The sequence below is a fragment of the Caretta caretta genome, chromosome 10, assembly GCF_965140235.1.
Source record: "Caretta caretta isolate rCarCar2 chromosome 10, rCarCar1.hap1, whole genome shotgun sequence".
Taxonomy (NCBI): domain Eukaryota; kingdom Metazoa; phylum Chordata; order Testudines; family Cheloniidae; genus Caretta; species Caretta caretta.
In genome coordinates, this window is record NC_134215.1 from 72171783 (window position 1) to 72197205 (window position 25423).

General features: G+C 42.7%; 1 protein-coding gene across 11 annotated transcripts in view; it reads right to left on the reverse strand.

Moving 5' to 3' along the window:
• AKAP13 (A-kinase anchoring protein 13) overlaps nucleotides 1–25423 on the reverse strand; it is a 325971-nt gene that overhangs the window by 91063 nt on the left and 209485 nt on the right. For 10 of the 11 annotated variants that reach the window (XM_075133185.1, XM_075133183.1, XM_075133179.1 and 7 more), the window contains one exon: nucleotides 6013–6094. In XM_075133185.1, coding sequence (XP_074989286.1) covers nucleotides 6013–6094 — 82 coding nt within the window. Of the gene's footprint in view, nucleotides 1–6012; nucleotides 6095–16646; nucleotides 16979–25423 lie in introns of those variants that run through there. The other variant, XM_048868200.2, reaches the window with a different exon arrangement.

Here is a 25423-nt window from a genome sequence, read left to right on the forward strand (position 1 = left end):
GTAGCCATAAGCCACCTTTGTCTCTACCTTGGGCCAGCCTGGGGCTGAACCTGCCCCCGACAGCTCTACTTCAATAGTAAGCCTCTTGGAGCAGGGACCATCTATTGCTCCTGTGTTTGTACAGCGCCTAGCACAACAGGGTCCTGGACAATAAGTAGGTGTCCTAGGTGCTACGGTAATACAAATATTATTACGCCAGCTGTAGCCAGCCTCTGCACAAGGGATAAGGACTATCAGAGGAAACAATTTCCAAGCAAGTTGCACTGCAAAGGTCTCCCACGAGCCTATGTTCACATGGTCCTAATTCAAAATTCAACTCTAGCTAAATAGTGCATGTAAACTCAGTACTTCTCAGCTGATCGAGGGGAGTTCACTCAGTGAGTATGTGACAGGAGAAGAGATGCCAAAATGAAGGCTGGCTGCACTGTATAGTCTATTGAGTCACTGAGGGATGACTATGTTGTGGTAGTGACATGCTTGGCTTTTGGTGGTGGTGGAGAGAGAGCACTAAACAGCCAACCATCCGCCCCTGGCACCAGCACTGAGTCATTACATCCAGGAACAGCATGGGTCCACCTATTTCCATCTGTGTCCCCTGGCGGCTAGTGGGAAATGGAGACAGCTTGATAGTTATTGCGCAAAAGAAGAATAGTGGAAAGTTCAAAGAGTATGAAAAAAATGCTCTTTTGAAAGCACTCAGATACAACGAATGCTTCCCTAGAAAACGGTTTTCCACTAATGGAGATTAAGATGTTCCCTGTGGTACTGTAATTATGCTCAAGAACGAAAATAAGGCTGGAAACACCAATAATCCAGAGAGGAGTTTCCAAACCACAGAGAAAAGGAAAAGTACTTATTGTACTAGGTGTGGCTGTTCCCCACTCCTTCTCCCCTTTCAGTAACCCGGAAAATCTGAACCTCTTTTCCACAACTTCGTGGGGGGAAGAGAGAAAAGGAAAAAAGAGAAGCTGTAACAGACTGAGAGCCAACATCCCGGTCAATCCAGCTGGCAGTTTAACAGAGCATGTCCACATTCCAGACGGAAAAACAAACAGGCCCAGAGACGTTCTGATGGAAAATTCACAGGGAAGCTCCAGATTCGCCAATGGACGGATACCTCGCCCAGAAAATAAATCAGAACAGGCATTAAACCGGACTGCAGGGCCAACAGAGGGGCATGAGAGGGTGGAAGAGGAAGGAGTTTCTTTCTTTCAAGAAACAATGGGGGGAGGAGGAACCTGACACATACCTCATCCCAGCTGTGCTGAGAACTTTCCAAATCCAAAGGCTGTTTGGAAGAATTCTCTCCCCTTTTCAGGGGCACTGTATTTATTGATTTTTTTAAACTGTACACATGTTGCACAATTTGGGACTCCACACTCCTACACCATAATCTGATAAGCCCTGGTGACGACACTATGACAATGCCTTAACAGAACTAGATGGATGACTCTTATCACATATACGTCATGTACTTACTGCGGGTAAATGATTTATAGTTTAACTCTGCTCATACATGTGTGTGTGTCTCTCTCTCTCCATGGCGACGCATATGAAAATAAAATGACACTGGGTGCATTTTTATGTGCATCATATGAAGACAAATACAAATCAAACTAAAAACCCATGGGAAGGAAAATTCCAAGCAGTTCACTGCACAGAATTAACACAGCATCATCCCGTCAAAATGGGGGAGAGTTAAAGGAGGGAGAAGGCCTAGCCCTCTAACTGAATGCTTACACTGAGATCCATGGGGAAAATCATAGATCTCAATGTATTCAAGCAACCTATATGTTTTTTATAAGAATATTAAATGAGAACCTTTCTATAGGTGAAAAGAAAAGGAGTACTTGTGGCACCTTAGAGACTAACAAATTTATTTGAGTATAAGCTTTCGTGCTCAAATAAACGAGGTGCCATAAGTACTCCTTTTCTTTTTGCGAATACAGACTAACACGGCTGCTACTCTGAAACCTTTCTATAGCTGGTTGTTTTTAATGATCCTATAAAATTTAAGTGAGCTCTGGCTCTACTAGCAAATTTGATAGGATTCAATTCCATACTGTACTCTTGGAGAAATTCTGTGCCACTGCAAATGCACAGAATGTATGTGCCCCACAGATTTCTTTGCTTCCCTGCAGAAAAATGACTTTTGGATGGGGAAGCAAAGGGAAATCACATGAGCTGTCATGCAATCCTCCCCAGCAGCATGTTTTGAGTGCCCAGGGCAGCTGGCAGAGAAGTAAATCACTGTGGGGCAAGGGGAGGGACTGGGGAAGACACAGCTGGTGGCTACCACCCTGCACTGGGCTCAGCTGATAGTCCCAGCTGGGCTGAGGAGGACGGGACTTCCTCTTCCCTTGCACAGCATCCGGGGCCGCATCAAACCCACCCCCTGATTTCTCCCCCAGCTGTAGGAAGCTCTGCAAACTCCCCCCCATCCCACACTTCCTGCAACCATTGCTTCTCAGCTGCAGGGGCAGGGATCACTATACAGGGAGCTGCTCCTGCATCTGCCCAACCTCTGGGCATCGAGACCACCTCATACCCAGACCCTCCCGCCCTATCTCACCCCGCCCACACCCAGAACCCCCCCGACGAGCCCCACTCCCCCAGCACTTGGAGCACCCCAACGAGCCCTCCACACCCGAATCCCCACCCTACCGAGCCCCAACCATCCACACCTGGAGCCCCACTCCACTGAGTCCCACTCCCTCCAGCATCTGGATCCCTTCCAGAGCTCCCCACACCTGCACCTCCCGCTGAGCTCTATCCCCCCTACACCTAGTTGTCCCCCCTGCTGAGCCCCAGCCACCTTCACCTGGACCCCCCTGCAGTGTCCTATTACAGTTGCACCTAGAACACCTCAACAAGCCCCTGTGCATCCAGATCCCCCCCAGTCCTGGTTCCCCCACTGAGCTGCCCACACCCAGATTGCCCCACACAGAACCCTCTCAACCCACACCTGCCCCCCCCCCCCCACACTAAGCCTCTCCACACTTGGATCCTGCCTTGCTGGGCCTGCCTGCCCACACCTGGTATGGAGGGGCAGGGCCGCGGGGTGTTTCTGGGGCAGGCCCGTTACTTGCACTGTGTCAGAGTTGGGTGCAACCTCACAGCTGAGTCTGAGATCTCCTATCTCTGTGCAGCCAGTGGACTGTGCTCCCTAATGCCATGATGGAGCTTCCACATTTATTTGACAAATAAAACTTGCAGAATTTTAAAATATTGTGCGCAGAATTTTTAATTTTTGGCGCAGAATGCCCTCTGCAGTAATACTGAATTCTACTGGTTGTTAAGTTAATGTCTGTAGAACTCTATTGGTTTCATCTCTGTCACATTCTGTCAGACCTTTGCCTAAAGGGGAGAGACACACCTGCATTCTTCCTTGTCCCTCCGCCCATCCCGCAGAATTGCAGCTCAGTCAGGAGCTGTGTTGCTACTGTGATCCTGGAAGCGTTTGTGCAGTAACCACACCACTTCAGAAAGGGACAGAAGCGAAGAAGCTGGAGTACATACACTGGCTTCAGAGACGGTAACACCAACACTCCCACAGTCAGATCAGTGGTAGATTTGGTGTGCCCTGTTTTCATTATTTATGGAGTAATGGAGTGCTACGTATAAAGGCATTTTGCAAACACACAGAGAACACAGGCTCTGCCTTGAGGAACTGAAAATCAACTTCACAGAGGCAAATACAATCCATAGAGAAACCACATATGCAAAAGATGGCAAGCCACGTTGGAAGGACTCATGAAAGAAGTGCAACTGAAAGAGGAGGCTGAGTGCATCTTGGGAGTGCTAGGCCGTTCTAAGCATAGCGGGACATATGAAAGAAAATATAGCTGAGGGTGGTTAAAAGGAGACAGAAGAAGCAGCTAAGAGATAGGATTATTAGGAGACGTAAATGGGGGTGAAATTCAGATGAACTTTGAAAATGCACGCAAGGAGCTTAAACTGACGTAATAAGAGACAGGAAGGCAATGAAAGGATTGATGCTTGCTACTGCCCATCAATCTGGGGGGACTCAGGAGTGGAATTATTGACTGTTTAGATTATGCTTATTATCTCACTGATATGGTGGATTACTGTCAAGTGTTTCCCCAGGGAAAGTCTAGTTTTTAAAAGAGTTTTATTTTATCTAATAGGGGCCAGAAGCTGAACCTGTATAGACCCCTGGTCACTTAACTATCCACATCACCCCCTCTTAACAACACTTTGGTCTGGCACAGAGAGTGAGATTCAAGGCTGTATCCTCAATGAAAAAAATAGTTTAACTAATTTCACTTAAGAAACATCTCACATTTTTGAAGCAGATGATGAAGTTCCAATTGAAGGAATGCATGAGCTTGGGCAGACACTAGACTGTTGTGAGACTTCATCAGGACAATTATGTTGCCACCTCAGGAAACTGCAGACATATAGTTAGGGCTGCAGGTTTGTCACTTTGCTGAAAACATCACAGATACTCTAACTTCTCTGTTTGGCTGTGACTTCCATGCAGGAAGGCTCCAGGTGGGTTGTGACAGAAGGGTGGCAGGGCCAAACCTCAGCAGCTCTGTGACTCCATGAGCCAAATTGCAACACACACAGCAGGGAGCGGGGCCCAACCCCACAGGACACAGGAGCCACTGCTGCCCGGGATAAGTGTAGGGTGGGCTTGCTCTCAACCCCAAGGCCCAGCCCTGGGACACAGGAGCCACCGCCGCGTGAAGTGAGTATGGGGTGGGCTTGCTCTCCAGCTCCCTCTCCCACCACCCCTCACCCCAGCTCCACAGCCTTCCCTCCTCACCTGGCCCAAAACAGGGTTGCAGTGCTGGGGTGGTTCATTTGTCAGGGATTTATTTTTTTTTTTAAATAAAAGATCATGGAGCAGTCACTAAATCCGTGACCTTTACTACATTGATCATGAATGCTCTGTGATCTTTGATAAAAAGAATTGCGGTGACAAATCTTCCGAACTACGTATGGATTTGCAATGGATACTTCAGTCAATGTGTTGCTTGGTCAGCATGCCCAGGATCCACCAGACAGCTCGCTACTTCGCTCCGGGATCTGATGCGAGGGGTGTCATGACACGACAGTGCACGTCTAAGTGCATTATTCAGCAGAAAGCAGAGGCAGAACATTAATGCACTAACCAGAGTGCTGCTGTTGGCCAATAATGCACACTCAGGAGAGTTAACCCTTATCTTCCAACTCATCACTGAAAACAAGGTAATACCCCTCCTTCTCCACATCTCAACCCTTCTTCAAGTGTAATTTCTTTAATGAAAAAAAAAAAGCAAGAAATGGCCGCTGTGAGAAAAGTCCACTTCAAAGCCACCATTAAGGGACCAGAAAAACTACTCCAATTTATGCTGTTTTAAACACAAGTATTAGAAGACTGGAAACGTTCCCTCTTATCTGGGATATCAATGTGCGCTGAAACAGGCCAGGCTAGTTTTTCTATCCATGTGGAAGGAAGGGCAAATATTAAACAGGATAAATGATCATAAACTCAGCACTGCTCAGGGGCGGGGGTGGGAAAGATGGCTTTGAACCACCTTTCTTCTTCCTGAATTCTGGGAATCAATGGAGGCTGCTGGGTGCCTCATACTTTTGAAAGCAGGCTACTGATTTAGGTGCCTCAATACGGATTTAGGAACCTAATTTGAGGCACCCATTTTTTAAAGTCTTGGCTATAATCTATACACCCATGTGCCTCTAAATTTTATTTAAGAATCAAATGAGTGAATAAAATATTTTAACACAGAATTGCATCATGAGAAGATGGGCTACGTAGCTGGATGTCTCAGTACCAGTCATATAAGCACAGAAACAATGGGCTAATAATTACATGTGCCCTTTTCGCCCATTTGTGCATGTTTTTATTTTATGGTGATGGGAAAGAGGAGAGAGAGAAAAGGAGGGAAAGAAGGATAAGCCCTTGGTAGAAGGTTAATTGTAAGGAAAGAGGCTGGTGTCTCAGCTCCTTGAACAAAGGGATTGGGTGCACAGCGTTCTACTTACCTCTAGATTCATGAGTTTGTGTCGGCTCCAGCAGTGATGGATCTGAACATGGCTCTATTGAACACCAGCTTTCACGGTTTATCTGAAAGAGCAAAAAGTAGGCCAAATAAATAAATGTCGACAGTGAGGCCATTTTAGGGAGTGCACCGCTCCTGCTTTAAGGGCATAGTGCTCTTGCTGCAGGGAGACCTGTCCGAACTTTCCCACCAGTGGCACTGTGCTGATTTGAAGCTTTTAGGACCATTTCCACTTTCCAGCACTGAGAAAGCAACGTATTAAGGTCCACAGCTCCATTACCTAGAGTACTTTGGCCTGCTTGAGGCTTGGGGGCAGAACAAGACCTGTCAGTCTCTGGCAGCAGGGGAATCCCCCACTCCCCAGTAGTTCCCACCATTTGAGACAGCCCCCACAGCCTAATTAATTTAATTCCACTTCCCCGAATTACAGATTGTGTTAACTATACTGTGAGGAAAAAGCACAATGATTTCTCCTGCTGCAAGGGAGGGGACATTCCCCTTAGTGAGATAACACCACTTCTTTGGGTGCCAATGTCCACCTCTGTTTCCTTTTGCCTTTGGATTTTCTTGGTCTAGCTCTGAGGAATGGTCTCAGAAGCTGGTAGGGCCTCAGCTGCTGCAAACACTTCAGACGGGGAAGTGGAGCTGAGAGGAACAATTTCCCCAAAAGTCAAACGCAATCCTGGGATTCGGCTGGGAATCAGGCACGACTGAGCGAAACTGTTGGTCACTTGAATTAAAAGGTTGGCCTTTTTCTTTGGAAAGTTCTGTAGCAGGGAGGGCTGGGGGAGCCGCCAGGGAGGCAGAGACAACCAGAGGGAACTTCTGGGGGCAGGGCATTACGTTGCTGCCAGTGACTGACACCAGAGGTCTGGTTCTGTCCCTAAGCTACAAGCAGACTGAAATATCCATTGTAATGGATCCTCAGAACTTAGCAGAGAGAAGAAAAAGATGATGCAATATTTTATCACACTTCAGCGCTCTCTGCCACTAATGTAGAGAACGTCAGAAGGGTGGGTTTGGAACTAGATTAGGACATCTGCCACCTCTTAACTGACCAGTGCCATAGCAGAGCCAGCTGGTAAAGTGACAGAAGTAAAAAAAATAAAATAAAAATCAGTGTTAGGCATCCTGGAAAAGCATTAGGCATCCTGCTCTGATGTCCTGGCTAAATCTTACTATAATATAATTACATACAACAAACAATCCTAATGTTATACGGCTTTCCTATTGCCTCCTGGGCCAAAAGAATCTCAAAATTAACTCACAAAGTGATAGGATATGTGTTTGTTTTAAATGGCTAATGAAATGACCAAACATACTAGATCATTTCCCAAGATCAGGGAGAGATCCTGCTTGAGTGGACAGGAAGGATGACACAGTGTTTACAGGTTTACTTGCATCTGATGAAGTGAGCTGTAGCTCACGAAAGCTTATGCTCAAATAAATTGGTTAGTCTCTAAGGCGCCACAAGTCCTCCTTTTCTTTTTACAGTGTTTACAGTGCTAGCTTTAGACTCAGGAGACCCAGGCTCAATTCCCAGCTCCACTTCCTGCGAGACCTTGGGCAAGTCACTAGTCACTCCGTGCCTCAGTTCCCCCACCTACAGAATGAGCACAGCACCTCAGGGGCGCATTCTGAGGAGATACAATAAAGATGCTCAGATACTACGGTAATGAGGGACACAGAAGAATCCAAGATAGAGTGGGAACCAGAAGCCCTTTAAATATTTCAGATTTCACATACGTGCAACCAGTCTAAGTGACTGTTACGATGAAAAACACGAGACATTTAATATTAAACACACATAGACTGGCCATGAGGCATGGTGGACGTGGGTGAGGGGAAAGGATTGGCACAGTCCCATTCATACATATCGAATACCTGGGAAACACTGATGCACAGCATATAATTAAATGGTTTAGTAAAGCCTGTAAACATTATATAGACCAAGTTAAATATGCACTGGTTAGAAATTGGGGTTTTTTAAGTGTCTGATTCAACTCTGCAGGAACAAATGTGGCAGCAAGGTTGATAGGCTGTGTCCAATACAGAGAAGTTGCATCAATCCATTCCTGGATTTACACGCATATATTTCACAATTAAGAACATCACAATAGAGATAGCTAAATACCATAGCAATATTCTTCCACTCTTCCAAGTCAAACGAGAATGTCTTTGGAACTGATACGTAGGCTTTCACTGACAAACCTAGAGGAACTATCTGCAAACACACATGGCAACATAAATTCAGGTTTGCCCAAGCTTATGTCTCTGAAGAAAATCCATTGTGGTCATTTATTTGTGGTGTGGGACCAACCGTCTCTCCCTTCAATACTAGCTTGCACCTAACCTTCTCTTGCAAATATTGGGCCTGATTCTCCTTTCACAACAATTTCACACCGGTGTATCTCCACAGAACCAAGGGAATAACACCCAATTTACATCAACATCAGGGAGAGGAAAATAATACCCAACGATGTCCTGTCCTACAAACAATGCTTGGAAAACAGACAGGGTGTTTGCAGAGCTGATCACGAGACAGAATAACTTGCACTAAGTTGGATTAACATCATTATCTATCATTTTCTCTTTTTCTATCAGAGTTAGTTGAATAAAATCACTGCAAATTCATTACAGATTTTGGCAATTTTTTCAACAGATAATTATTTGTGATTTTTCCCCATTAGCCAGCCAGCTCCATCCTCTCTAGTCTGTGGCTTTTCCAAGTATTTAAACTGTTGTATTCTAAAACTAATTAATAAAAGTAAGTAATGAAAGGGTGCTACTGAAGGGAGACCTTAACAAGCCTGTGTAACCCACACACCTTCTGGGTGTGGTGGTGTGTCCCATCTAGTGGCATTGAGACCACTTATGGAGAGAGAGAAGGTTAAATGAGTCTGCTCTACAGCCTTAGCTAAGAGGCCGTTGGCTTTTAGCTTATGCAGTAGAGGCTCATGCACTAAGCTCCAGAGGTCCCTGGTTCAATCCTGCCCGCTGATGACCAGGGTCTGTTGGTGTTACACCTGCTTTTAGAGCTAATTTGATATATTCTGTTTTTATATTACACCCAAGTATTCATTTAACAGCACTAACATAGGAAGAATATTTATTATGCACCAATATAAAAACAAATAAAACTACTTGTGTAAATGAATGCTCTCTACACTATAGAAAGCCAAAGCAGCAGCATTTGAGAGAAGATGGCTCGATGATCACAGAAACTGGGTGATCCAGACATACTCAAAACAAAGGGCTGTCCACTTAAATTTCCTTACCAGAGCCCCTCTTCATCCTCATCAAAACCCAGCCCAAAGTTTACATTCAGCGGTGACTGAATATTGAAGCACTGGGTAGACAAGTGAGGCTGGTCACACAAAATCAGTCTCAGCTCTACCTTCCTGTCGCAACTTAGAGATTTTATCATGGACACCGAACCATTATCAATCACTAAAACTAATTCGCCCCAGTCTTTCTGCTTCTTTAAGAGGGATGCTAGGAACAGGAAGGCAGACTGATTTCTACATAAAATTCAAAGCCCTTCTTTCCCTCTGCACCCACACTGATCATAGCTTGTTGATTTTGAGCTGCCAGAGGTTTGCATCTTGATTTGCTAGTGTGGGAGCAGAGATAATATGGCACCATTTAACAGCAGAAAATCTGCAGCATTCTCTATGGACAGAGCTTCAGTATGCAGACTTTCGGGAAAAGGTCAGCAGGAAGCCAGGTATTTTTACATACACTTGATTGAACCTGCTTAAGACAATGAACGGATCAAGGAAGCTCCTCCACAACAATTAAAAAGTGTATCCCGGAGGGTTTTGTTTGTTTGTTTTAGAGCTGTATGTACAGGACCGGTGTGGATATGGCAGAGTAGCAGCCAGCTCAGTACCAAAGAAAACTCAATTAGGCCGGCACCAGTGTGGATGTGCAAACATTGCACTGTTAGATTTTTCTTTCAGGGAACATGTGCGCAGTGGCTTCCAGAATCTCAGAGCCAACTTACTGCAGACATTTAATATAAAATCCAAAGCAACTTAATACCAAAACCTCTGTGCAGAGTAAAAGAAAGAGGAGACATAAGACAGTCTGCTAGACAAAAGGGGTTGTTAAGTTACATTCTGCACCATGTGGGAACAATTAGTGACCACCAGCTCTTATTTCTTTCAGCTAAACACAGAGATCTTTCACTTTAAAGATCCACAGTGGCATCCTCCCTCCCTTTTCCTGTGCTCATCAATGTGTCTCAGTGGAGTTCTCTAACATCCTTTACTGTAGTCAGTAATGTTCCACTTCACTGGCTCTGTTACTTCTTCTCAGATAACTTTTTAAACACTGTCACTTTCCTCTTCTGCTGCAGTTTGTGTCTTTTCAAACAAACAGCCACCAGACGTTCCCAGGGGGCTCGCACTTAAGCAGTAGATGATTAGGTCCATCTTCATCTCTCACTCACATCTACCCCTCTTGCTGGGGAGTGCGTCAGTGTGGCCCTTAGTGTTTCCTTTCCAAGAGAAGAGTTATGTTAAGTGTCGTTAAGATCAACAGCTGTCATAACAAATGCCATCAAAAGCTGGATTGTTGGCAAGACTCATGCACGTTAATGGTGCTAGGTTGAATTGCAACAGAGCTCTTCAGGTTGCACACCACTGGCCACATAGTGAGACAGTGAGTGCTCCTGTTTAACCATACCTTAAATTCCCCAAAGGAGCGACTCGTGAGTAATAATAACTAAGATACGATAGTTGGAGCCACTATAAGATGTTTTAATGGAGAAAGGTCTCATTTCCATTCTATTCTCAAAATGAGAATAACTACAACTACACACATTATCTGGACATCAGGAAGCCTTCCACTATTTAAAAGGTTTGCAATTTTCAACTTTTGTTGGCAGTGTGATAAATTAAATTTAAGTATCTCGGAAGAAGAGGGAACCAGATAATTTTAGCTTTAATTTCTTGAAAATCTCTAGTGATTTGTTTTCCCTCTTTATTATTTTAACATAGTCTTAAATTTACAAGTAAAGTTTCTCTCTCTATTTTATTTTTTAAGATCTCCCATCCTTTGAGTTCTGTCTTTCAACTCAGAGCAGGATACTACTACGCAAAGAGACATGGCTCTAAAGAAAAAAAATATATACCGTTAACCTATTCATTTATATTCAGTGGATATATTAGTAAGTACTTAGGATACCTGAGTATTAATTAGCACTAGAAAAAAGATCTGAAATGTCTAATGGAGAACAAATATAGTTGAACAAAAGTTACTTGAGAATTTTTCTGATTTTAAATAAGATACTATTTTACTTCAAATGTTTTTCTCATTCGATTAATATTCAGAAATTGTGCAATGAGTTTTATGTTAAACAAATGCAAACCTTAGTCCTGCCCTCACATTCATGGAAATATCCCGGGGTCCTTATTATTTCATCTGAGGAATTTGCAGAAATCACTGGAATTAAATTTTAAGTGAATTAAAATTATGATGGAAAGTCACAGACACCATTTGTATATTCCTGGACCAGAAACTGAGGGAGACGCCCAATTATGGATACCCCTCCCCTGGATAAAAAAAAAGTAAGATAATACCTTATGTTTTCAAGACCCTCCACATTCAGTAACAAAGCTACCATCTAACAGGACATGCATGAAGGGGAATGCAATAATGGAATTTTCTGCATGGTTCCATAGACATGCAATAGGTGTTGCATTGGGGGGGGTATCTCAAATCAAGGCAGTAGCGACCCTTTGAATTACCATAAATATTCTACCTATCAACATAATAGCAGCAGCATCCATAACTTGTTCAATTTTTGCCCTAAATTATCTTCAAGCTCTTCTCATTTCCCCATACACTGCTAACCATGAAACTTGTGGGGCCAGAAGGACAACAACAGAGCAACGTAAAAGCCATTCCACAAGTTATCCAGAAAGGACTATGGGCCAAATCCTGCAATGACTTGCACACGTGGTTAACTTTAAGCACCGTGAGTTGTCCCCTTGACTTCAGTAGAAATACTCACAGTGTGTGAAGTTAAGTCTGTGCATAAATCCTTACCAGATTAGGGCCCGGACCCTTACAGTACAGTGAACAACACTGCCATTTCTCCCAGTTTCCAGGGGCATGGGTATTCAAAAAAGGGCCTGTGGGATATATTAATAAGTAAGTGTAACAAAAGCGACAGGGCTATCAATGACTGTAGTTTGAACAGGGAGCGGGGAAGAGGCTCCTGTAACCACAAGACCTTTCCAGTTGCTCGGTAAATTGTTGCTGTGTAATCTAACACCAGGGGATTCTCAGGCTGCAGCATTCCCTTTGACAATCTTCCAGAGGGAAAGTGGATAAATGTGCCAAGAATATGTTTTAATTTTTGACACAGAGAGATCCCTTCCCCATTATCTAGGACTAGATTGCTGCTGAAAATCATTGTAGCGTAGATGTGTGTGAGCTGCAAGGAAGCCACCTGCTAGCCTTATATTTTCCCCTCTTTCCAAATTCCAGGTATCTGAAACCTACAGGCAATCTGAAAATGCCCTATTATCCCAAACGAACCTGAGTGATCCCTCTGCTTCCCTCTGGAGAAACAAACTATGTTCAAAACAAATGAAACCTACATCATATTAAATGTATCCCCTTCCCCCAAAAAAACAGAAACCGCAAACCCCCAAAAGCTGACATTAGTTATGTCATTATGGCTTTGAAATTGAACAGTCAAAAAACAGGAAATTCCAAAAGTTGAGGCTTCCTTCCCACAAGGGGCATTGCATATCTCATATATTTGATTGTAATGCACAAAAATCCAACAAATTCATGAATGTTTTTATTTACTGAAGAAAAACAGGTCTATAAACTAAATGCTCAGAGGGAGATAAACTAGAAACCTTGGGCTTAATTATGAGCTGTACCAAGGTGGGAAGGATAGCTTTAAGAAAACTTTTACACACACCCTTCAATTCTTGCCGGACTGGAACTGAAACAGTCCACTGCATAATTTAGAATAGAGAAAGTATTACTCTAAATTGTGCTGGCTGAAGTGGTCCTACAAGGACAATTGCACTGACAATCTATCGCACGGAATGTCGTCTGCCCCAACCCCTTGCAGTCTCATACATGGAACAGAGAAATCTATCTGAACCAGAGGTTGAAAAACTGGTCCATTCACTTTCAAAATATCGAGTGCTTGTTTTCACACCTTCACACTGCGCTGCTGCTAATTTCTGCATGTATGGTCTGATTCAACCTCTACTAAAATCAATGGGTGACTCAATAGGAGATCTGGCCCTCAGTACCTCTGACTGAGAAGAAATAAGCAAGGGAAAAAATCCTAAACTAAACTATTTGACTCATACAACTTATAAACTCTGCAGGCAGAATTTAAGTTCTCTGACCTGGAGCTAATGGTTTCATAAGCATGAAGCTACAAAGACACTGTGAAATGTACAGTGAGCTATTTAAAGCAATTTTTTTTACTGTGACTGCTCAGTCCTGAATTGGTTATTTTAAAACTTAGCAAAGCAAATACTGGTAATCAAGGCCTATTTACATACAAATACCGAGATAGACAGACAGACAGACAGACATGTAAGGTTCCAATCACTGAGGTATCTGGGTGCTATGCCTAGGTTGTATCTACATCAATACATTGGTAAGACACCCATACACAATGATGATGGGTACCAGCATAAGAACCCAGTGAGGATAGTTACCAACACTTTGAGGCTCCCTGATCCTATGACTGGCAGGACTGGTTCCTGGAGTAATTTAGAGATGGATCAGAGCCTTCCTAAGTTACACCTTGCTGCCTAGAACCATAATAAGCCACTCAGGCAGGTGAAGATATAAGTATCGTAGAGGCACTCTGACCGCTCCCCTTCTCCTACATCTCCTAGACAGGTGTGCAGGAAGGGAGGGTGGCATAGAATCACTATGTCAGCTCTATGACATCCAGGACTTCCTATATACAGTCAGAATCCCCTTGTAGCCCACTAAACCAGCTTTATAATCTCTGTGCTACTGCAGTGACACAAAAGGACCATATAGTAGGAAAGAGGTTTTGGTCCCAAATTTCAAATGCTAGGAATTTTTGAGTTGCCCCAGGAAAAGGAGGTCAGATTATTTTTTTTAAAACGGGGGGAGGCAGGGAAATTATTTTTATCCTCTGAATCCCAGAATGACTGATGAGCATTGATTCAAACTTTCCAAAGAACAGCTTTAGGCAGTCTAAACATGAAAAAATTCAGCCTCAGAGTTGAATCCTTAAGAAAGTTATGAGCATGTAAAAATAATCAGTTTAGAACTGAAATTATTTTGCAACTTTACCTACTAGTGGTTGCAGCCAATGTAAATGCAACATCATTTATATTCTGTAGCTAAAACAGCATTAGTCCTCCTGTGTTCAGAGCTTATCCCAATGATATTTCCCTACCAGCTATTTTTACTTCTGATGTCACAGAGATCACCTACCTAAAAAAAAACAACAGGGTTAAGGGCACACCAACACATTACTGGTAGCCCTTGATTCAAGAGTCCTTTGAGAATCAAATCTATGCACCAATATAAAAGCTACTCGCTCTCTTATTATCTACTTCACCATGATTTCAAAGGCAGACTTATTACTGAAGGGTATTTTTGTTGTTTGTTTTCTTTAATTTATCTATTGATATCTGACCTTTGGACACTTGAAGCTAAGGAAACAGTGTCCCACCCAAACCAAAATAATTACTTGGGAGAGTCCTCCTTCCTTCTATAAATAGTTTAATCAAAAAACCCCTCCTTGCCTAAAGGTCTGATCCAGCTCTCATCAAAGTCAACAGAAGATTTGCCATTGACTTTGCCTGGTGTTGCACTGGGCTCCTACATCTCTAAAACTAGCTCAGGTTGTGTTATAGATGACAGATTAAAACATGAGGCACTAAAAACAAGGTAAATGTTACTGTAATTCCCAGTTGTTTGTGTCTCTATGTTCCCTGAATTAGCATGGCACCCCACACACAGTGAATCATTTTTAGGAACAATCAGTATCATCCAGAGTGTTGGAAGCTGATTGGAAAAATATTAGGGTGATTTCATAAGAGCCATACTTTGTTATAAATTCAAAGTTTTACTTAACAAAAATTAAGTTAGGGAACGGATGACTTCAGAAATACGAATTCACTATAATCATATAAAATAACAGTTCAGTCGTGGCAGACAAGCACAGCTTCCAAAAAGACTGTGCTTTTTAAGACAAACAGTTGAATCTGTCAGTGGGTAACAGTGCTGCCTGTCTATTGTAGGGGACCATTCCATGCCACAGCTAAAGCACTTTTTGTATAACATGTCTGAACTTTTATTTTGTCTATGACTCAGAGGGGTGTCTAGAGATTGCACTGCAGGGGCTTCCAGTTTCTTGTAATCAGCATAGTTAAAGATAGTATTAGAAAACAATTAACCAAATCCAACATGGCAAGAAAACCAGCAAAGGTTTTTTAGGGGTGGGGGAAGAACCCATTAAGTGGGAGCCAAAAGTAATAATCCTTCTATAGGTGAATGCGAGTTGGCAAGTGCCAGGCTGATCTTAGTGTAGGTGGGATGGGTCAGGGAATCGTTTGGGAAAACATATCATGGAAAAAATAACTACACTGCTTATAATTCTGGATTGAAATTTTTTTTTAGTTTTTCCACTTTTACCTCTGACATACAGAAAGGAAAAAACACTCTAGGAGCCATAAAGTGTGACTAACAAAAATGAGCCACGCAACCATGCAGCTGGAACCACCTCCCCATCCAGCACCCCACCACCTCCAGTTTTAAAAAAGTGATTCTCCTCCATGAGTTAAGATTATCAAAGTCAGGCTGTCTTATGAAGTTACTTGGGCTGCCTTCCCATTTCCATCCGCTGTGCCAGGAAACTGTTCAAGCTCCAAGCAGAGCTGTTACAGTGACAGAACATTCCCAGACTGCCACCATACCGTTTGGTGGAGTACTTACTAATTTTAGATTGGAGGAGAGAGCCCTGGACAATTAGCCAAGAGGCATCTGAGGCTTTCTTCCACCCATTTTAAGACAAAACAAACATTTAAACAAACAAAAACAACCCCTCTCCTTCTCCCCCAAAATAGAAAAGTTTTATACAGAACCAACAGCCAGAGCCATGTAGCACTGACAAAAAACCTACCATGCCGTTTTGGGCTGAACACACAGTCTTCCAGGTGAAGTGCAGAGGACCAGTGGGTAAAAACATTTTTAGTTCAAAAGCAACTTAATACAGCAAAACTCAACACATCTTCTTGGGAAGTTTGCAAAATATTTGCAATACCACTGATGATTTTGATAGAGGAGAAACGACAGACAGCCAGAGCACTTGAAAAAGACATAGTTAACATAATGTCTCTATCACCACACAAAGTATCTGTCATTGCAAGAGCAAAATCACTTGATGTTATATCATTTTAATAAATACTCGAGATCTAAAAGCTGCACAGTCACCTCCTGATAGCTGCCTCCAACCTGCTCCCCCTTTCAAAGGAGGCACAAGAAATCTGGCTGCTTGGGGTGCATTTACAGCAGGGAGTAGATTAATGAATCCAAGATGAGTAAGCAGCACTAATGAATAGGAAGTGTAAACAAACAATACTGTACCTTTAACAACACAACATCTACAGTCCTGTCCACCTTGGAAATGTCACACAGGCTGTACCGCCTCTTGTGTCGTTCATACATTTTGTCCAAAAAAAGGAAAACAGAGGTAAAACGTGAGGAACAGAGCCACCATTAACTCCAGGATAAACTCGGCAAGGCGTTCAGTCCAAATCTCTCACATATGTGCTCAGAGAAGTCCCTGCATCTCAGCGTTCTTTGAATCACATCAGCCTCTCCAATTCTCTTAACAGGAAAAAGAAAATCCCAGAGCTGTGACTGTTTGATAAAAGTCTTCTTAGAACACAGGGTCACTTAGGCAGATGACGTAAGAATTTATAGCAAACAAGACAGATATGTTTAGAGAGATTATTCTAAATACGAAAATTAAAAATAATATTAAGTGAAAAGGATGGCACCAGCATTCCTGCTACATTTGATAAAAAAAAAAATTTCTAGCCAATGTTAATGGCAGACAAGCACCAAAATTAAATTCTGGAAAGAGAGCGAGAACAAAAGCCAGATGCATGCAACTGGAACTGTGTAACATACCAAGAGAAAGAAAAAAAAATACCTAGGCTAGACTCAAACACAATGTGTCTAATTCAAAGAAGAAAAGAGTCTGGCCCTCAAATCCAAAGAAAATACTGTTGCGGATAGATTTTTTCGTCCACTATTTAGAAGTGTAAAAGAAAAACAACAAAAAAAGACACTTTCTCGTTTCAAGAAAGTCCACTGTTAACCAGGCAAGAGGGATTGGTTTAAAATAAGTTTAAATTTCTAATGACAGCACAGGGTAAAAGGGGAAAACATAAATAAAATAAAGCCACTCCCTCCTGATTTCAGCTGGAACGTCACTGCTTGCCTTTTTAGTGCTGTACCAGCGTTCTTTGAGTCTTGAAAATTTAATTGCAGTTGTGGGAAGATGATTCATCTTTTTTGAGAAAGGAAAAAGCAGGGGGACAACTGGGTTTTCTTTTTCATCCCATTTCGTTCACCTCAAGATGCAGCCTCTTGGTGGACTTGGTTAATCGAAAGAGATGAAGAAGAGTAAAAATGTGTATCTTAAAGAAAAGGATCAGGAGAAAAGACAGCCCTTCTCCCTACCCTGGCCTCAGGTGAATGAAAAGAGACAGTTTCAGGCTTACAGCTTCTCAAAAACAGGAATGGAAACTTGTGATTTAGTGTGTGGAAAAAAAGGAAACCAGCCATTTTCGGTGCTTGCTCTGTCTGCAGTACACAGCAGAAGAAGCAAAAGGCTTCAGCAGCTTGTTATAATATTTACAAGATAAAAAAATACAATTCTCTCTCATTTGTTTTAATCTGAAAAGCAATGTTTTAAACAAAGTTTTTAAGTCTCTCTAATGCTGGTCTAGCCAGTGAGTCTCCCTTCCTCTCAAAAAGAAAAGGAGGACTTGTGGCACCTTAGAGACTAACCAATTTATTTGAGCATAAGCTTTCGTGAGCTACAGCTCACTTCATCGGATTCATTCCTCTCAATGGCTCATTCACATCAGCCGGGCCCTCATTTCACACTGCCACATGGTTTCCTGTTTTCAAACTGATTCAGCCCTCTCCCAGCCCCCTTCAGCTTCCACCCCACCCTGACCTCTCATGGGACGAAATGTTTCCATACTTCCCTGGCTTTAGACATTCTCTCACTCATTGCTGAAAAGGGAAGAGGAACAGAGAGAGAGACAGAAGAGGAAAGGAAAAAGGCTTTCTTCACTTTTAAGTTGCAAAAATTCAGAGATTTTTACAGAGCAGAAGAACTCACTGCTGTTGCTAGAGAGGAAGATAGGAATTAAGGGTGGTTTTAAGTCTGCGTCATAAAAGGAAAAATAAGAACTTTATGTAATGGCAATATCAAATCAACCTTCCATTGCAGATATGGAAAGATGTTCTACTTGAGGCCCAGGACACTGGCTAATCTCCCCGGACAGGGATTCACTCTATTAATACGCGTAGTTGAGGATTTTTGAGGCTGTTGATACAGTCCCAGAGGAAATGACTCAGTGGTCTAAGTCTCATTAGCTGTTCAAGGCTACTTGTAACTGCTAGCTCAAATTCTGGCAGGGACTACTCAACCCTGCATCCTTCCAAAATAGATGAAAAGTGAGCTTCACCCACGTCAATGCATGAGGACCTTTCAGAAGCATCTTTAAAACCAGCGGTCCCATCTGAGCTGACATGTGAGAGCTCTTCTCACCCTTCTGCAACTGCAGGAATCTGCGGCAGCTCAAGTTCCTCTCTTCTGAATGTTGTCAAGTCTGTCGGGGCATGTTGTTGGCTTCTGCCCCAGAGGATCTGCCTTTCACTGGAGGGCAAATTGATTCTCATAGGCAAAGAGTTTGTAAAACACTGAGATGAAATATGGTCCAAAAATGTAAATTATTATTTTGAGCTGCTTTGCAAATGCCACCCCAATTTGGCTATCCTGAAGCCATCAGATCAACCACCACAACCAGTACACTCACCGTGCAAGCTGAGAAGAGTGGCAGTCTCATTCGACATGTCAGAGTGGCTCGGTAACAGCTACCACTAGGAAGATGACAGTGTCTGATCTCCTCTGAAATCTCCAACTCCCCACCTCTCATTTCAGCTTTCCACAGCCTGGAGCAGTTCCAATCTCTCCCTCACAACCTCTAACATCACCGCCACAACTCACCCAACTGGACTAAGGAGGTTGCCATACCTGAATCTTCCATGTAGCACCATCCACTGGCTCATGAGATCAGTCCTGGAAATCTTTTCTCTCTGCTAGTGAACGCAGCTTCTGCTTTTGGTATTAGGACATACCCCAAATATGACAATACAGTAAACAGGGACTTTCAGGAGTCACCAGTTTCATCCAATGATGAATTCCCAGCAGTCATGCAATCACAGAGATAAGAAATCACAAATGTCTGTGACAGCTCTTCACGCTCTTCCATATAAGGCAGGGATTTCCTCAAACTCAGATGTCCCCCAGACAGTTGCTTGTAAACAAAATCCCAAAGTTAATTCAGATAAGGAAAGCTGTGATGAGCATTGTGAAGGGATGATGCTCTAATGCAATGGAGTGTTGCAACCAGTATCTACAACTCACACATTTGGCTTTTTCTTCAGTTGTTTTCAAAGAAACTTAGTGATTTTTTTTTTAAAACTGAATTTCCTGGTGACAGGTTCTTGAGACACTGAGACACATAAGTCTTCTCTTCTTCTACTGAGCATGGCTGACCCATGCAGCAGCTGTACAAGCTCCTTCAGACTGCCTCAGATAATGCATCTCATCTTTGAGCTGCTGGGCATAAGAGTGGCTATACTGGATCAGATCAAAGGTCCATCCGGCCCAGTATCCTGTCTTCTGATGCCAGGTGCCCCAGAAGGAATGAACAGAACAGGCAATCACCAACTGATCCATCCCCTGCCACCCACTGCCAGCCTCTGGCAAACGGAGGCTGGGGACACCATCCCCGCGCATCCTGGCTAATAGCCATTGATGGACCTATCCTCCATGAATTTATCTAGTTCTTTTTATGAACCCTGTTGGCACCCTCTTTTAATGATGAGAGAGAAGTTCAGTGATCATGGCTCACTTGGTCCTTGGCCTCCAAATGAGACAGCCGCACAGGCTAATCCGTGTTAATTATGGGTGGGCTCTGGGCAGAAATATGTGATAAGACAAACCTCTAAGGTGGCAACTCCACTTCTAGCATAGGCTAGAAGCAGCCACTTCACCCTTTCTAGAGGCTAGAAAGTGACAATGACCTCTAGCCAGGGACAAAAAATAGAGGATATCCAGGCAGGTACTTTCTGCTCCTGGAGGAAGAAGAGCAAAGAAAGGATCAATATCTATCTATTCATCTTGTGAGCTCTGTGAAGTGAAGTGACTACCGGAACTCCATTCAGGATTAACATGCTTTGATCTCATAGGGTCTGGAACTCAGTGGCATGGTCACCAACAAATCCCTTAGAACTCCCCTCTCACACGCACAGTGAAGTGACCAATTCTTTTACAGATTTTTTTTTTTTTCAATTGAAGCTCCCTAAGTTGCTCCTAGCGGTGGCTACAAACGCTCCTGCCCCTTCTCCAGGTTTTTCTTCTCCCAGGTTCTGTGGTCAACAAACTTCATGTTGTAAAACACACACAAAATTATCTGCCACGTGCACTCCCACGTGAGAGAGAGTCAGCCTCCTTCCATCTAAGGTGGGGCTTTTGCTGCATAGCCAGAGACTGGAAATCTCATTTCCCAGACATCCCCATCTCCTTACATACACATGCAGAGGGAAGATGCAGGAAACAGGCTTCTGCTGAGTCAAAGCAAAGCAATGGTATCCTGGTATCTTTTGTTTCTTTATTTTTAACACATGCAGGCAGTCTCTGGACACACACAGTCACATACATACACCCAGGCAATATACGTATAGTGTGTACATGCTGAGGAATACAACCGCAAATGCATGGCACTATCAGTGAAAAAGACAGAGAGAAAAAAAATGAGCTAGTAATTCTCTCTTTTTCTGCTCTCCTTTCATGAGAGTTACTCAAAATGGAGAACAGAAACAATCAGCAACTACATCCATTGGCAACAGATTCGACAGTTCTGGGCACTTTATGAAAAACATCTGGAAATGATGAAGAGTTTGAAACTAACCAATCATTTCATATCCAAACCAAAACCAGTGCTGCAGATTTCAAGTGAATAAAAAGTCTTGTTCAACTGCATCATATGAGCTCCTAACTCCTCCAGATAAAACCCCTCCCCCCGCTCCACCTCACGAGCTAACAGACCGCTTAATAACAAGGAAATCATGGTTAGCTGAAACAGACAGCATTATTGTTATCTGTTTCAAATTACATGATCCATATAGTTATGAAAGGCTGAAAATGATGCAATCTACAGAAACACTGCAGAATATTAATATTTTAAACTGTGGCTCTGATATGAATTAATAGAGTAGAGGGCAAAAAAAATACTCTTCCTTTTAATCAAATCAAAACCCACTTCTGATCACTACATGCAGGAGTTGTTAAATGCATCAGAAAGAGAAAGGAGAACAAGGAAACGGCTAGGTTTTAAACTGTGCTTTTAAAAAGATCTGACTTTCTGCAAAAAGTGTTAAGATTTCTGCCCAAATGAGATACAAAACACTATTTCCTAAAACCAAAGAAGAGGAAGGAAATCTGCACCAGAACATTACAAATCTAATAAAGAATTTACATCCAAGTTTGGAAGAAGTGCACATTTAGCTTATTTGGAGAATGGCAGGTCAGCAGTGGTGAGAGAAAAAACGTTAGACGATGGGGATCCTAGGGTGTATTTTCAAGAGGACTAGGCAGTTTCTCTACATCAAAGAGTCACATACAAGTCAGTACTGAAAAGACAGGCATTTTTAAAAGTATATGTATTATGTCAGATTTTATATATTTTGCATTCTCACAACATGCTTCTAAAAACAAAGCAGAATTTGGAAACTGAACCCTCTGAGAGGACAAATGAAGTCTGGAAAACATTTTGTTTGTAGTTATGCTTGTTCTTTTTCGACCCGATGAATGTTGCAGCTGAACATGAAAACAGAACCAGCCTGTGCGCCACCTGGTGGCTACAATTTATTTAATTATTTAAAGTTATCAGATGTCCCTCCTAGAGCAAATGAAAGCTCTTGAGGCAAGTTTACATCAAATAGAAAGTTAGCAACTTAGAGAGTTATTACCTTGGATTCCCCTATTAGACATTGCATAGAAAATAAATTGGACAACTGAAAGGACGGAGGCCTAAAGGAAAATGGTAGGGCACATGTGTAGCTGCTTGTAAGGAATAAGCTCTTCTCAACAATGCAGAAGACACAAGAACACCAGAATCCTGCTTATACACCCTGGAGACAAATTCCTTCCTGGCCCCCCATATTTGCCCAAATTAATTATATTGAACTCACTGCTAGGCAAATTCAAATAAAAAGCCTGAACCTGCAACTGTTACTCATGTAACCCCCATTTAAATCACTGAAATATTCTTTCAATGGCTTTAGAATCAGGCCCGTCCCCTCACAATTAGACTATAACAAAACACAGTGGGATAACATTCCAGAACTGTACTTGTAAATCCAAACAGACACAAGATTTACACTGTCATACAGCTTACACAAACTGTAAAATAAACAATTCTGAAACTGTAAAAAATAAGTGAGAGAGAATGAGGAAGTTCTTCTAAATACAGAAACATGGAGTGCGTATTTAAAAAATAAAAATAAAAGAGTCAACCTTACAGGCCCTTTAACTACTTTCCAACTTTCTCTTTCTTCATACCTCTGCAGTATAAATGTCTCCTGCCAAATTTGTAAATAACTGTGGCTTTTTTTCAAAAAAAAAAAAAAAAAAAAAAAAAAAAATGCTGATACTTTTATTAGACTTCAGTGCATGTCTGAACATCTTTTTCAGAGGAAGTAAGCTGCACATTCTACAACTCCCAAAGAGATTAGCAACTTCTCATCTCATTTTACATCAGTTTGCAACGTACAGCTCTGCCCATACCAAAAACAAGCTGTAAATGAAGATGTCCGGCTGCCTCAAGTGCACAGGGAACTCTGTCAACAACATGGATGATTCTTCCAAGCACGGTGGGAGTGTTAGGAGAAAGCGTCTCCCCACTGCCACGAATTCTGACCACTTCAAACTGTGCAGTGGGGCTAACTTTTTGAAAACGACAACAGAAAACCTCCTATTTTATATCTCAGTTGGTGATCTTCTAAGCTTATTGCAAGCACCATAACTTTGAAACACAGGGTATTAAAAATAACTCCTCATAGCAGTGTGTTCTGTTTGTTGTTTGAACTGTGTGAACTTAGAGCTCACAAAACTGAGGAAGTAAGAGAAGTAGCTAAAACCAGGAACACTGCCAACAGGCTCTGCAACTATCACCTGTAGCACTAGACTAGTATTCCAGAATTGGGCTTCAGAACACAGCTCTGTCCATGCGCCTATCTCCTCAAGTACCCCTGCGATTTGAGTCCTTAAACACTCCAGGCAGGGCAGGAAGTTTTGTGATATGGACACTGTTGTCAACAGAACCTTAAGCCCATTTCGAACCAACATCTCTTGATATGAGATATTGCTGAATTAATCCTTTATAAAGCATCTGCTCCCCAGTATTCCATCTATCACTGTAATTACTGTATGTCTTTCTTGATCATTATTAATAATTCTTCTACTGAAAAATCATTTTTTGCTGGAACATGGGAACAAAGTCTGCAGCCAGAAGCAAGTGTTTCCTTTTTAAATTTGTTTTAACAAAAAAGCTGCTCACATGAGCTTGAAGGAAGTTTTACTTTGTTTATGATTTTAAGATGCTGGAAATTGGTGCACTAAGTTTAATGCGAACACACATGTTTAACAGACAAGTGGGAAATTCATCAAAAGAGAAGGTTCTTACAGAAACCTTGACAGCTACCCTTGCTATCCACAAGGTCATTTCTTGCCCTACAAGCCCATGGAAGAGAGTATGGGGTATAAAGCATCCCTTTACTCCCCCACAGGAGAATAGAAAGTCATTTGCAACTCTTCCTCCTGTGCAGGTGGATGAGCAGAGGTAGGGAATGGGAAGGGCTTTGGCTCCACCCCAGAAACATGCACAGATGAGCTGGTGTAGAGGGAGAAGTAGTTGGCTACTGATATAGACCAGCAGGCACATTGATTCCCCCCTTGGAGCAAGAGGGAAGCCAGAGAGAGCAGTTAACTTAGGCCTGGTCTACACTTAAAAGTCAGCTGACATAGCTACTGCAGTCACAGGTGTGAACAATTCACACCTGAGAGCCACAGCTATGCTGACCTAACCCGCAGTGTAGATGCGACTAGGTCAATGGAAGACTTCTTCTGACGACGTAGCTACAGCAGCTTGGGGAGGCAGAATTCCTTCAACGAGGAGAAACCCCTTTCCATCACTTTAGGAAGCATTTGCGCTACAGCGGCACAGCTGCAGTGGGCTGCTGTAGCACCGGCTGTGTAGAAATGGCCCCAGACTCACAGTTCCCTCTTTGGTCTACTCCTTATTAACAGGTGTAGGAGGTGCAGTGGCTAACTCCTACTTCTGAAATATTCTGTATAATAAAGCCCCTGCTATATCTGATGTACTGCTCTTGAGGAGTGCTGATTAACAGAGTGAGAGGTAATCTTTTCTAACTCCCGCTGCAGTCAAATGAACATTTACACTAGACATTGTGAAATAATCTGAAAATAATGAAAACTGGCTGCTTATGGTCTCAGTCCTGCAAGGGGCTCAGTGCCCCTCCACTCCTACTGACGTTAATACCTCCCCTCCTTATCCTCATCAACTTCAGCATCTCAACTGACTCCTGCAGGGGGGTTTACACACTGGTCACCGAGGGCACGTCTACATTGCCCCAGAGTTCGGACTAAGGGGACGTGAAGAGCAGTGCACACCAAAAGCGTGGTGCTATAAGTCCTCTATGTGGATGCTGTGGGCGCAAAGGTTCAGTTCCTGAGTGCTATCATATCCCCTTAGTCCAAACTGTGGAGCAGTGTAGGCTTGCCCTTAGAAATGTTTAGAGACACAGACATTAGCTGAGTTTATATACAGAGGAGAAACACTGGAATTATTTAGTTTGCAAGGAGAAGAGTATGTCAGGACTTGACTGAGGCATAGACAGCAATGTGTATTTCACTCACAAGTGATCAGATGCTTCTTTCTGCCCTGTCATACGGTAATACGAAGACTAGGGGAGACTATAAAACCTGAAGGCATCAAATGGAAAACAAATAAAAAGGAAAGGATTATTTATGG